This window comes from Ambystoma mexicanum, chromosome 7q (genome assembly GCF_040938575.1).
Source record: "Ambystoma mexicanum isolate Mex_15411 chromosome 7q, UKY_AmexF1_1, whole genome shotgun sequence".
Taxonomy (NCBI): Eukaryota; Metazoa; Chordata; class Amphibia; order Caudata; family Ambystomatidae; genus Ambystoma; species Ambystoma mexicanum.
In genome coordinates, this window is record NC_090941.1 from 536,687,197 (window position 1) to 536,701,640 (window position 14,444).

The 14,444-nt window shown below is 43.6% G+C and overlaps 1 protein-coding gene across 2 annotated transcripts in view; it reads left to right on the forward strand.

The window, feature by feature from the left end:
- The window catches only part of NUFIP1 (nuclear FMR1 interacting protein 1), a 546,199-nt gene that overhangs the window by 60,283 nt on the left and 471,472 nt on the right, over nucleotides 1-14,444 (forward strand). Inside the window, exon 2 of one of the 2 annotated variants that reach the window (XM_069640255.1) lies at nucleotides 12,255-12,346. The exons of the other annotated variant lie outside the window; for it this stretch is intronic. Coding sequence (XP_069496356.1) covers nucleotides 12,255-12,346 — 92 coding nt within the window. The remainder of the gene's footprint in view (nucleotides 1-12,254; nucleotides 12,347-14,444) is intronic. 2 annotated transcript variants of the gene reach the window in all.

A 14,444-nucleotide genomic window follows, 5' to 3' on the forward strand; every position in this document is an offset into this window, starting at 1 on the left:
AGAATCCTGATAAATTAAATAGACGCCTGCCCAAAAACTGAGGCAACCGTGCAGTTGCGACCCCACATGGATCTTCTCGCTACCATGCATCTTCTGGGTTTGTCGGCCATGGTCTCTTCTATCCGAACATCGGTCCTCTCCCTAAAGGCCAGCAAATGCCCTCCACCCCACCCCCCCTGTTTTGGTTGCTGCCGATGTGTGCAAGATACATGGGAAGTGTTTGAGTTTAATTCTGCCTTGGTCGCATCACAGTAAGTGTCTCTCCTGAAGAGCGATCGTGTCAGGATGCTGGCCCTCCATGAAGAGCTCCAGTTTGTTCCTCTTTAGAGGGGAATTGAATCCCGTAACATTTTGAGTTAGCCATTTGAATGTTTTGTTGAACTCTGTTTTAAGATGACCCTCTCCAGGACTCCCCTGACCCTTCCCCGGATTCCAGCTATTGCCCACCCTTTTCCCCCTCTTTGTAACCTCTTGCTTGCCTTTTCCTCCCTTGGGTCCCCACATCCCCTCTGAGCCTGCCCTCCCTCAACCGCAGACTCTTCCGCCCTCTCGGTTAGACGAGATCGAGTAGGACTGTTTCCTCCGCACAAACCTGTGACTGACTTAAGTGCCTACGATTTAGGCGTGACCAGCCATCTCGTTGGAGGCTGTGAAAATAGACCCTTGATCATCAGTCCTGTCATATCGACATTCACTCTAGGCTGTGTCTTGGTGCTAAAAGATAGGCCTGCCTAGCTTTGTGTGCCTACCAACATGATTAAAAACATACAGTCAGGAAAGTTCTTGGACTCAGAGATGCCACTCCAACACATAACTCGTGTGTCAAGTGTATAATTCAGAGAAATCATGTTAGCGTATTTAATATGATCCCCTATCTTCTGAAGGCTCTTATTCGCCTCACACAAGCTAAAGCAAAAAGCAGATGTACTATAACATAACATCACACCAGTGAACCATGTTTGAATAGATAAATAATAGAACAAGTGGTAGTTTTAGTTTAACAGCATGTGAACCTTAATGCTTATGGAGCTATGCTATACTATACGCCATCAGTCTAAACATTCTCAGCAAGTCCCCACCCTTCACTCACGTTTAGAGCAGAACGTGATTCACATGAAACAGTGCCTTCTGAGGTTTGCGAGTTCTGCTTAGCTGGGCCCGGCTGTCTCTGCTGCTGTTCTGCTCAGGACTCCTCTTCTCTGTACTCTTCCCCAGCCCTGTGGTCCTCGATAGACTGGCAAGTCTGCTTCTGGGTTTTCTCCCCCTTTTGCCCAGGCCTTATATGTAAGAAGGAACATGGTTTCCCTGCCGTGTGTGCGCGTCATATCCGATATGTGGAAGAGTAAGGCCTAGAGCTCAGCATGTCACTGTGCTCGCTGTGTTTAGGTCTCCTATGTAAGGCTCCATTAAGTATCAATAAGCGTTTTGTACTCATTCAGTGACTGCTTCCACTGTATTCTAAGGCCCTTGGATTTGCGAAGAGACATTTCTGTCACTTGTTACTTCTTAGCCTTGCGGACATGCACCACTCTCCTATTTGTGTCTGCCTATTTCCTGTCCTTGAATCCTTAGCAGATATAACACTCAGTGGTGTGAAGTCAACACTTGCACCTACTGAAACGGGCAGCTCTCTGCTGTTTGTGGTTTGCTTGTCTGCCAGAACAGCAAAGCACCGATTCACAGACTTTGGTTAGGCCAAGACATATTCTACCAGCAAGCGTGCACACTAGCCTTCTGTGTAAAACGTGTGCTGTATGTTTGTCGACCATTCTTCGGCTATCAATGGCTGCAGGCCTGCATGAAATGTGAAAAGCTGTATTAAATTAGGCTTGTTTTCATGTCGCCTCCATTTCCATTTATCCTTATTTCTGTGTTTTGCTGCCTCGCCTGCACAGCTTTTCCAGCCCTCACTCCATTTCTGGCATGCCCACTTTGTTCTGCTACGTCTTTCTCTGCGGGCTTCCTTGACAACTCTCTGCTCCACTATCTCTGGGAGGACCCCTTGGTGCCCTCTTCTGGTCCTGCCCTTCCACTGTAGCCATTTCCCAAGGTCTGTTCCTCCTCTGTACCCTTGGGCGTGAGGGCTTCTCCCTGTGGTCCTCCTCCAAGTTGATGTGCAGCGAAGCGCAACCTTCTTGAACTGCGCTCCCTCCCAATTGAACAAGAGGCCAAAAGGGAAAGTCCATTTGTAGCAGATGTTCGTTTTTCACCAGTTCCTTCACCACCGGGTCCATTTGTCTTCTTTTTAACAAAGTGCTCCAGGCTGGGTCCTGGAACAGTTGGGTGTGTGCCCCGTTTAGTGAGAGCAGTTCCCTCATCCTTGCTGCCCTTCTGAGGGTCGGAAGAGTGCCACCAGCATGTCCCGTGGGCGTTGTCCCGCTCCGCTCCAGATTCTATCTGCCATCTTTTGTATACTGTCAATGCCTATATTCGCCTGCTGGTTGTCCCCCAAGATGTCTGTGAACAAAGCCTGTACTTGCGCCCTCAGAGTAGCGTCCCCTATCTCTTCTAGTAGGTTCTTGATCCGGTTCTTAGTGATTGTTGCGAATGGCACATTTTAGAAAAAAAATGCATCAAATTTCTTTTTTTTTTTTAAAGGGGGGGGGGGGACCCCCAACACCTGTATTGTAATCCTTAACACCCATTTTAGTAAAAAAAAAAACTTTCCCTACAAAAAAAATCATTTTTTCGATGCATTTTTTTCGAAACTTTGGCATTCGAAACTGTTTTCGAAACAATGCCTAGATACCCTTGATCCTGTTGTTGGACCTCCTGGATCTGTTCTCCTGGTCCTTAATATGTATTTCCAGGTTGTGGGATGTTCTGGCCAAATGTTCCAGAAGCTCTCTGTTCTCGATGTTGTCGCTCACTTCTTGTAGAACCTGTTCTACAACTCCGATACCGCTGCTGTCATATCGGATTTCTACAGCTGAAATTGTTCTTGAAACGAGGCCATGAGCCTGAAAGTCCTTAAAACTTTTCTGGAGGTACTGTCTAGTTAACCCCGCTTTTTGGGAGGTCCCGCTCTGCCCCTGTGGCACCGCCATCTCTCCTTCCTCTATTGGCCAACTCACCCGGGCCCCAGAGGTGTCGATGGGAATCCTGAATGGGTGGCATTTAGGCAGTTCCCTGGTTAGCTTTCGCTCCGCTTCTACTCAGGCCCAGTCTTGGCTCTGCCAAGGTTTGCTGGCTTCAGGCCTTGGGTTCCCTCTGCTGGGCTCCAGACTGCAGAACTCCAATCCTGCGCCTGCCGCCCTGGAGCTACTTCTGCAGGCCCTTTTGTTAGTCAGGTATTTTAGTGTGCTGGAGTTCCCAGCACTGCGTCACTCCAGACAGGCCCACGACGAGGGAGCACCTCTCCCTCTTTGCGCTGCTCGCACTATGTCTGGCTGAGACGTCGGGCCGCTTGGTCTTGTGGGCCACACCTCCCCACTCAAATGGGGGCCTGAACCCCATTGCACTCTATGTGGTAAACGTCCTCCCCCAAGTGGGTTGCTCACCACCCCCGGGCTAGCTGGCCCTCCATCGCGCTTCATAGTAGCTGCAGAAACGCGCCTGGCTCCAGTCGCTGCCGGGCTCTGGTTGCAGTCACGTGGCATATGCAGCTCTCCTCCACTCACTGAGTAGGGACCTCCTGAGCCTTTGGATGAGACCCCTGGTGCCGGCACTTGCAGCGACTTTGATCAGACTTCTTTCTGGTGTGGGGGTCCAACTATTTGTTTAGGGGGATGTGCAGAGCTCCCTCAGACACGTCTACTCGCTGCTGGCGACCATTTTGTCTCATGGCTCAAATTTTTATTTATTGGAGTTTCTTTATCAATAACATTTTAGCAGATAATGAGGTTATGGTTAAACCTAGATAAGTAATGTTTTCCACCTCATTTATTTTCTTACCTTCCATAAATCAGATCAAATTCTTATAGCTTTTGTTCCTAGCGAATGTAATTATTTTAAGTTTGTCATTGTTGACATTTAAAAGTTTTGCCCCTGTGTACTTTTACTCAGTGTCAGAATGTAATAGTACTTATTTTAATAAGCCTTCAGGTATTAAAGTGATTGTAGTTTGCATAGTATTTATGCTGGGGAATGTAGGCACTTTACTAGTAAAACTGTGCTCAGAAGTGCCATTACTACTTCCATTTACTCCCCTTGACAACCTGGGTAGAATGTCACTCAATTTCACCCCATTTTAAGAAGCTCACTGTTACTACCTGTATGTAAATAAATACTAATTTAAAATGAATGGCAACCCTGATGACAAATGCAATGGATTGGAATTGTGCCATTAAAATTGTTGCAGCCGTTCAGGTCTCCCTTGCAGCACTAATGGACTAGAACTTTAATTATGGCAGCCTCTCGGGGCTCAAAATTAATGTGGGAAAATCTGCTATCCTACCGTTACTGGCACGGAGCCCCTTCCTAGACACGAAAAAGAGTTACCTCGGAATGACGGTTAATCAGAGTAGCATTCGATACCTGGGCATATGGGGGACGAGGAATCTGGGAGAAATGGTGGCAACTAATTATACTCCCTACTGCACTCAGCTCACTACAGACTTGAAGAGGTGGCTCTCTTTGATACTGACCTGGTACGGAAGGATGATCTCTATAAAAATGAATGTCCTGCCCAGGCTGTTATCTGTTACAGGAGAGCTCCGTAGGTTTATATGGGGAAATAAGACCCCAAGGGTGAAATGCAACCTTTACCCTTCCAAGGGACAAGGGAGGATTTGGGTTCCCGGATATCTGCCTTTTCTATAAGGCGGCATAAATCGGAGGGATGCTGGAACATATGAGGGGAAGATCTGAGGACATACTGGACCTACTTGGAGGATCTGGCTGCGCATCCTCTGAAAGTTCGGGACTACTTCATGTCCCCACCCAGATCAATACTGGAATGCATGGGGTCCCACCCCACGCTGGGAGTTTTTTGGTCAGTCTGCCAGGATTCTAGAGAGGCACAGGGTTGCACATCGTGGCCCTCCCCTATGTCCTCAATATGGGGGCCACCGTTTGAGTTGGGGCGCCAGGGATTCACGCACTCGCAGAGGTGGTCAGATGCAGGACTTGAGAGGGTGGGACAAGTCTTTGAGGGCGGGAGCTTCCAGGAATGGGGTACGGTGTGTAACATACTGGGAGGGGACTCAATTTCAATATTTGAATATCTCTGCATTAAGGGCATCCTGACAGACCCAAAGTGGAAGAAAGGGGTCATCTGAGAATTGACGCCAGTGGAAAAGGTCCTGCACCAGTCGGGTCATACTGTTAAGTTATACAAGGCGATGAATAAAACCTGCCTACAGGGGAGGCAAACTTTCCAGAGATATTGTGTGGAGTTAGTGGGTGAGGAGATCCCAGAGGAGGAATGGGCACAAATATAGAGTGGTTGCAGTAATAATGAAAGGCTAACGTGATGGCTAAAGCACTAAATGTATATTAACCAAGCAACACCCTAAAGAGGACCCAGTAGCAGGGTCGAAACACGTGTTGGCACACTACTGTTGAATTGCAATAAAAAAATCAGCAAAAGGACAAATTGACAAACTATGGATTTTTGTTTGCTATTGTCTTTTGAGAAATAAGGATATTTTTGAGCATCTATTTTAGGGCTTATGCGCAAGCGGCTAAGGGCCTTAATGTGCTCTCACTTCAAATATGACAGTGCTTCAGTATTTCTCGCAGCAGGGATCCGGGCCTATGTTTACATTTTAATTAGCTACATTTCAGCTACTGTACTCTTTCCCACCTGGCCTTTACCGGGACCTACTTATATTTCCACAACTGCTACACAAACACTTTGTTCCACCTATTATGCATTTCTCACTCCCCGACCCCGCCGCTCACCTTCATTTTCTCATGCACCAATATATTTTTCTCATCCTAAATCGTTAGGGTGGGAATGAGAGCTAGACGTGCATCCAAACAACCGGTCACCACAGAAGCTCATTAACAAAAACGAAAGGACTCATCCTTACCTCTCAAGCCTTGTTGAGATCCACAGTGAGTTCCAGCTTCATGGGACCATCCACAGCCGGCGTAGCAACACAACCAAGGGGACCACTGCGACAGACTTTCACTGCTGCCTTTCTGACAATTCTTGGTTCCCCTGCTCGACACAGACGTTCCAGCAACGACTACTTCAGAGGGGGTCCTTCCTTGAGGGGCATTGTCTAGTAAAACCGAGAAACTCCTACACTTTGCCCTCAAGGTCACCCAAGGTACTGTGACGAGGAAGAGTGTCTTTCATCCTCCGGTTCATATACGGGTCCTGTTCTCCTGTGGCTTTCGAGGTACTTTGGGGTGGTAGGATCTTTAGACACAAAAGCAGACAATAACTGAACACCTGGGCATTGTTTTAAGTGTTGGGGATGGCACCTAATTACCTCAGCCCCAACTGGGTTACGGGTCCACCACCTGGGGAACAAGTGCATGTTTTGTACTTAAATTAGGCTTATCATAAAATCGTCCGGGGAGCAGAAGGTACCGTAGCACCAAACTAACTCAATTCTCAATGAGCCACATCAATTAATATATTTTTATACATTTTAGTTGAAAAACTCCCAGATATTTTATTACAACCCCCCTCAAACATGATTGGACAAAACATTTACAAAGAAGGTCCATCTTTTTCCAATTCATCCCTTCTCATTAGTAATCGACAATCTTTACTACCATCTTCAAATCGTGTTCCAAGTCTGCCTTTGCTGGGGATTGTTCTGTGGTAGGTCACGACACCAATGGCTCAATCAAACATTCACATACAACATAATTCATTACTTATTAACAACTTTCCTAGAGCCTTTTACCCTTCAGTGTGATTGCACATGGTCTGCTCTGATATCTTCGCAACATGAGAAAGGGCTGAGCAAATAGTTTCTCTTTGAACTACTGATTGCAATCTCATCTGCCCCAGTCTCCTGGAAGCTCTTAAGACATTCTAATTTATGCAACTACCACTCCAGCACATACAGCCTCCAGTTTCACACTGAGAAAACAATTGAACACCGGACACCCTGGCCTCGGGCCAACTTTATTGCCGGCCCAAGCAAATGGCCAAACCCCTCTGCACAACTGCAATGGGCAAGATGACATCTGTTCCTTGCAGAACTGTTAAACCATAACCACTGCGTCCTGTTTGATGACTGACCTTCTACTGGTTGACTCATTCTTCCTCCGTCAACCCCCAACCCTGTGAAACCAGAATCTCCCCATTACCTAAAATTCATCACGCACTGCTAACCACTGCAAAGTCTGAATAAATTCACAATAACCCCACTACATGCAGGGGGGGAGGTGTGTGTGTGTGTGTGTGTGTGTATATATATATATCTATAAATTAAAACTCCTTTTATATGTTCCTCCATGTAAGTCTCATATTATTCCTTCTTTACTGCATGATTTTAGGACCGCCCCCCCCCCTCTACCTGCGCATTAAAACCCTATGTCTCCCAGTTTTTAATTACTTCAGAGCACCCCATGTGTAGATTGCGTTCACGTTACATTTGCGGTTTTAACATTGTATCTTTCTACACGCGTGCAGATCTAATATGTATCAGTTCTATTCAAAAAGCAACATGAACCCCTCGTGCTCATGGGGACACTTCCTGAACACCCCAACTCAAGAAAAGTTTAACTTTTCTTACAGGTTGCCCATGTGAGGGGATCCTAACAGTGTTGCATTTTTTTCCCAAAGAAAGCATTCAGCCAAATTATTACCTGGCTGCGGTCATTGTAATGTTCAGTTTTTCTTGAGTCGATGCAACAATCTGGAACATGTCGCCCACCACGAGTTCAAGAAATTGACTGACTTGTTTTTTAGATTTGCTTTTCTGTATTTGTTTTATCCTGATATTTGTTATATTGTGTGTTGTATTTATTTTAGCACTCAGAAGCCTATGTTTGCGCTTTACAAAAAATAAATCCATTAAATCAAATCATTCCTGCATTTCTACTTTGTCTGTGGTTAAACCAAGCCTAATAATTGTAATGCTTTTTAAGAACTGTCAGCAGTTATAACTGAATCTAACGGGTAACTGTGGTACCACATAGAACTGTATACATGGAGCTAACTATTTTATTTAATTTCTGAGTACAAAGTGAGTCTTATTTATTTGTATACATCCACCTGACTTTGTATCCTTTAATAAAAGTACTCTTGGCACATAACATTGTGTGCGGACATTCTATTGGTGGGGGTTTGAGGATTCACTGTACCTAAAAACCAGCCTGCATCACCTCCCTTGAGTCACGCCCTTGGCTGCTCGCCCAACGTTGCCAATTAGAGCCTTGGCTGGGGTTCCTCTACCCCAACCATATAGTGGATAGTAGTAGAGACACCCCCTCGGCCGGCAGTCTTTAAAGAAATAACCCCAGTATTGGCAAGTAATAGACCAACAACTATACATCGATGTTTGTTGACTTTGCAAAAATGATATATGGGACAATAAGCAATACAATATTTGAGCATTAATCATTTCATCCTGAATATACTTTAATGGGGGGAGAGCATGTTGCTTAGAGATCATAGTTTTTTGGATCTATCATTCAAAGACCCCAGGTTTGGGCGTCATTAACATGTTTTTTTACGATCGTGTACTAAGCCCACTCATTTTCATTTGAATCTGTAGCACAAAACTTCATATTCAAACAACCCTTTTTCAAATCTATATTCATTAAATACGTTTAGAAGTTTAAACATATCCTACCATTAACGCTGAATACATAGATGGAGAGAACCCCAATTTAATTCAGTGCAGTATACTTCATCCGAAATGTGTGCAATTACATAAATTCTAAAGAGCACACATTAATGACATTGAATATCGCGATTTACAATATTCCGAGAAAGATTCTGTATTGATCGTGGTGTAAAAATGAACAAATCTACTGAATAATTTAATATGGAATGAATAAATATAGGACATTGAATAAGAAAATGTCTCCTGTCCTCTAAGGGCATAGTGCTGTGACTGTTTACAAAGGCGCTTAGGCCTCTCAACACCCAACCTGAGTCCTACCTCACAAGTGAGTAGCTGGTTAAATTGGAATAGCGTGATAAATTGGTGGAGTCCACTACTTGAGCACAGGATGAGATATTCCTGACGTTTTAGGAAGCCAAAGTTAAATACAGGATTTGCTGGTACAGATTTTGTTTGTGATATTATCCACTTTTCTACCCCAATTCCATTTTAAAGCTTTCGTTTTTAGTTGATCCTTTGATTACACACTAGATTACATATTGTTATTCTGCCAGCCAGTTTCCTTTATAGGCTTTCAGGCTAGAATCACCAGTTTCCTTTTATAGGCTTTCAGGCTAGAATCATCACATCTTGACGAAGTTTTGTCGATACTGTGGAGGAAATGTTTTGAAATTTTAATGAAGTAAAAGTTAGCCTTGTAATGATGCTCTGCCAATTCTAACTTACATGTTTAAGAAGTGCTTTGTTGCCATTGTTGTGTGAGCCCTATGTTCTAATGCGCATGTCCTAACTTTGAAGGCTTTACCGCCTAGTACCTAGAGGTGCTCGCTTCCACGGTTCGCTTCCACAGGTCTCGCCTCTGACGTGTTTCCCTTTTGGCATATAGAAGCCAAAGTTTTAGAGTGTCGCTTGCCCTATGCAAGGTGGCTTTAGAAGACGGAAGCTGTCATATAGTAAGTGGGCTTGCTTGCACTTAGCTGTATGTGAACTATAGAAATAGCTTGCACAGCAAAACTAGAAGATATTACTGTTTTCCTTCCATCCCGATTATGTTTTCCTGAGTGTGAAAACGCCGCTTGTGCCTAAGGCTTGTATGCTGAGGAACTTGTTCATTCACGATGATATGCTACGTCTGAAACCCCCGCTCCATTAAAAGGCTTGCTTCCTCTCCTGTATAAAGCCCAGTGTCTAGAGGGGAGGAGGGGGGGGTTGCTGTGCAGAGTTTCTTTTTGTCTTTGGGTTGCTGTTGTCCTGTGTATGCTGGCTTTGCTGATTGCAATTAAGTTATTCACCAATCCACTGGAAGAGTCTCAGATTATTTTTCCAAGACAATATACTTTTGCATCATGTGACAAAGTAATCCCATAATTCTATTATGACATTGTGTATGTGTAATAGGCTAGGTCTTATTTCCAATATTAATGTATGAAGCGATATGAGTCCCATTGTAGTCTGATCGCTTGTATCGGGGATCCTATTATAATCCCAAAGCAGATTGCCATAGTTTTCCCTCTAAAGTCTCTGGCCAATTAAGGGGATAATTAATATAGGTTTCTAGGCTATATAATAATAATACCTGAATTAATACTTGCAAATCGGTCAGTAGAACTTGATACCGCTTTCAGGCATTATTTCTGTCTCTTTTAAACATACCATTTTCTTTTGGTAAAATTGCTATGAGTTGCCCACTGTTGCCGTTATTATATGCCTTGGCAATTAAACCGCTAGCCGCCAAGTTGAGGACAGATGGTGAACGGACCGGCATAAGCAAGGGCCCAGAGGAATACAGCATTTCCCTGTATGCCGACGATATCTTACTATATATTAGTTGATGCACCAGGTCCCTCCACCGCATCTCTGCTATATTGTGCGAGTATGGACTTGTAGCCGGTTACAGTATCAACTGGGCTAAGTCTGAGGTTTTGCCATTGTGCCAGGACATCCCCTACGACCCTAGGGTGGTTGCCCCATTTAAGCATCAATTGCAGGCCATCAAATATTTCAGAATATGGATCAGCTATACACCTATATTAGATCAGATCCGCCATGACCTTGCTTTATGGGAAACTATCCTCCTATCTCTTGCTGGATTGCCTCCTCCCCCGGGCTTTTGGTACTCAGGCATTTTTCCTTTGTCTTTTAACACGGATCCATATACATGACTCCTTGTCCACGGTGGTCCAAGTATCTTGCAATCTCCGCCAATGGGATATGCATTTCAAGCTCATGCACAGAGCATACTACACCCCAGCTAGATTGTATGAAATGGGTATAGCGGGAGATGCCGAATGCTTGCGTGGGTGTGTCAGAGTGGGGACCATGGGACATATGTTTTGATACTGCCCCAGGCTTTCTCTGTTGTGATCTAAGCTCCAGAGTGTTCAGGGGGCTATAATCTAATCTACCCGGCGGCAATGCTGTTTGGACAGGGTTTCAGAAAATGGCATAGCAATGAATTGACCTGCAGACTAATACACATTGTTTTTTTACCACTCCTAAAGCCTTCCTGCTGAACTGGAAAAGGCCGGATCTACGACTTAACAATGGCGGACACTTTTGACTAAAATATGCTCCGCTGAGCGGAATTGCTTTCTTAGGTGTGCGGGCCCAGTGAGGGCATATTAGTTCTTGAACTTACTGACTTGTTTGTTTATATCCCTAAGGGGCCGTTCTGTGCACACCAAAACGATGTTGGCGTGCAATGTCTACTGCCGCTTGATGGGCAGGTTAATTTTATTTAGATTGTGTTTTATTTTGATTGTGTTATATTTCAGTTTGTTCCTCTATTCTCTTCTTGGGCTTTTTCTCATTTATGTATAGTCACTCTTTATTGCCCCTTCTGAATCCCTCTACCCCCCCACAGCCATTGCCTTCATGATCTCCTATTTTGTGCTCTTCAGATATGGGCTTGGGAGGGGGAGGGACGGAACGGGGTTCGGGGAAGGTTTTGGATAGGGAGTACAGTTGGGGTTATTTGTCGGAGCGTGGCTCCATGTGTGTGTTTTGCAATTCATGTTTGTTTTGATATATTGCAATACAAAGATTAAATCCCCCCCCAAAATTGCTATGAGCTTTAAATTGTTGTTCTCTCCTTTTTAATGCAGAGAAAAAAGTACCAAAACTCCCAAAACCGTAATGTGTGTCAAATTTACACTCTACATAATTTTTTTTAAATCGATTGCATTCTTATTCTGTTAGACTTGACCATGTTTATCCTCGACGCATGCATATTCGGAATGTTTTAGAAATGTATGCATTCATCCGTGAGGATATGGTAAAAAAGTATGTTGTTCTGGTGTTTGTACAAGATGGGTTATAATCCAGTAATGTCACAATCTCCATTATTCGGAAGGAATTTTGTCATTATCCTCTTGTCAAGTGCCGTCCTTGACGTTCCTTACACATTTACTAAGAACCGTGTTTAAATGGTCTTCTTTTGGCTTTCAGAGGATTATTAGTTAAAATGATGACATTTATGATGTTTCCGGGAAGTATAATTTTTTTCAATGATTCAGTTATTCAATAATCAACATATTTTCATGATTTTTATTTTAGGAGAACAGGGTCCTTTTACTCATGAAAGGAAAATTAATGATGCAGCACCTGTTTCTTCTAACAGCCGCCAAGGAGGGCAACGGAAGAAAAAGGTACCATCCCTAAATCATGTAGCTCTTGTATAAGCACAGTTTCTTTCTCTTAACTTTATTCTGGAGAAGTTTGTAAACAAGGTAACCTGTTTCTGTACATCCATGTCTTCTTATATGTGGAAAACATAAAAAAGATAGTACAGTAAGATAACTTTTTTTTTTGGGTATTGGGAGTTTATATAGTGCTTTACTCTGAAGCGCTTTACATATCAAACTTTCAGTACAATAAAATGAGAAGGAACAATGTACAAATCTAAGCTTTTACTTCATGATTGAAGAAGATGGGTCTTAAGAGAAGAACGGAATAAGAGAACACAGAGAAAATGGAAAGAGGGAGGGCATTCCAATTAAGAGGGACCAATAACGAAAAGGAAAGGAATCAAGATTTGGCGAAATGAGAACCAATAAATGAAATGGAGTATGAGAACAAATGGAGCAAGAAGAAATGTAAAAAGAGATCAGAGATGCGGAGGAGCAAGACCATAAAGAGACTTTAAAACATTACAAAGAAAATTACATTTGAGACGTGAATGAAAGGATAGCCATCCAAGAAGATCAGGATAAAGAAATGGAATCACGAGGAGAAAGTGAATGACAAAGGCATTAAGGACAGATTTTAGAAGAGCTGGCCGAGAAACAGGAAGACCAAAAAGTAAAGTTGAGAAAAAGCGTGAAAAAAAAAGTAAAGTAATCAAGAATTTATTAGCATTGAAAGTAAGGAAAGGTCGAGCTTTACAAATATTAAATAGATGAAAGCGACCTGAACGTGAACTCAAAATGTGTCGAGAAAAAGAAGAATCAGAGTAAAGATAAAGGATTGCGAGCGGTAGAAGAAATTGGGAGTCGAGCAGGAGAAAAGGAAATTAATGGAGGCAGAGAGAGGAGGAGGAATGGCATTGGCAGGGGAAAAAGAGGACCTCGGTTTTAGTAGTTTCCAGAGAAAGAAAATGGTCTGAAATGCAGGAATTGATTGCCAAAAGACCAGAAGTGAGATTATCATGAATAGAAGAGGAAAAAGAGGAGAGACCGATAGTTGGGTGTCCTCAGCATGAAAATGATGCGATACCCCAAAGGATGAAATGATGGCAGCAAAAGGAGACTTGTAAAGACAAAACAGGAGAGGACCCAAAGCAGAACCTTGAGGAACTCCATGAATAATAGGAACAGTACCAGAGGCTGATCCAGCCCAGCAGACAGAATATGTGCAGTAACATAGAAACAAAACCAAGCTATGATTATACCAGAAAATGATCTCCTCCCTCATGACCAGGGGACGGCAGCCACTACCTGATACTGATCCTCTGGGTGGTATTATGAGGGAGGGGACAAATATCGGCAGGAAGTGAGGACTCAACCAGAAAAGAGACGGTATTCTTCCCTCCCTTCTGAAAATAGTCTCTAACATATTGATGGCATACTGCCGAAATTATGCAATTCACACTTCATATGTGCATGACACCCTCATAATTTCTTCTCTCTGTTTGCGATTTAAACACAAATGTAAAACAATGTAACATTAAAAGGTTTGAAACTCCTATGTACTCCAACTTCCTTTAAAGCCTGAAATACTGGGATGAGGAAGAGGACGGAGGAGTCCATGTGGAATGAAAGGGACATCAAACTCATTGTGCATACTAGTTGTCTGACTGGCAATCAGCCTTGCGGGAATTTCAACGTGATGATGAACTTCAATGGAGGAAAGGAAAGGAAAGGAGAGGAGAGCTGCAGAGTAGTGGAAGCGTAATCGACAGCAGAAGGAGACGCTGAGACAATCCATGCTGTCTTAGCTGTTTTCTCCCCCAGTGCACTGAATGAAAACCTTGGACGCTGGAGAGCAATGATTTACACTGACTCTTTACAACCTCTTTACTCATACCATTGACAAAAACAATAAATCAATGAATAAATGCAACAAAAATACTAAATGAATAAGTGAATGCTATACATGCAAAGAATAGAACTCTAGATAAAATGCATGACCTTTGACACAGCAGCAAAGAACATCCTCCTCTTGCCAGATGTCACTGAAAACCCCTGAAACAGTCAAGGAGATAGATCTTGTCATCAACTGGCCTGGAGCGATGCGTACTTGACTGGG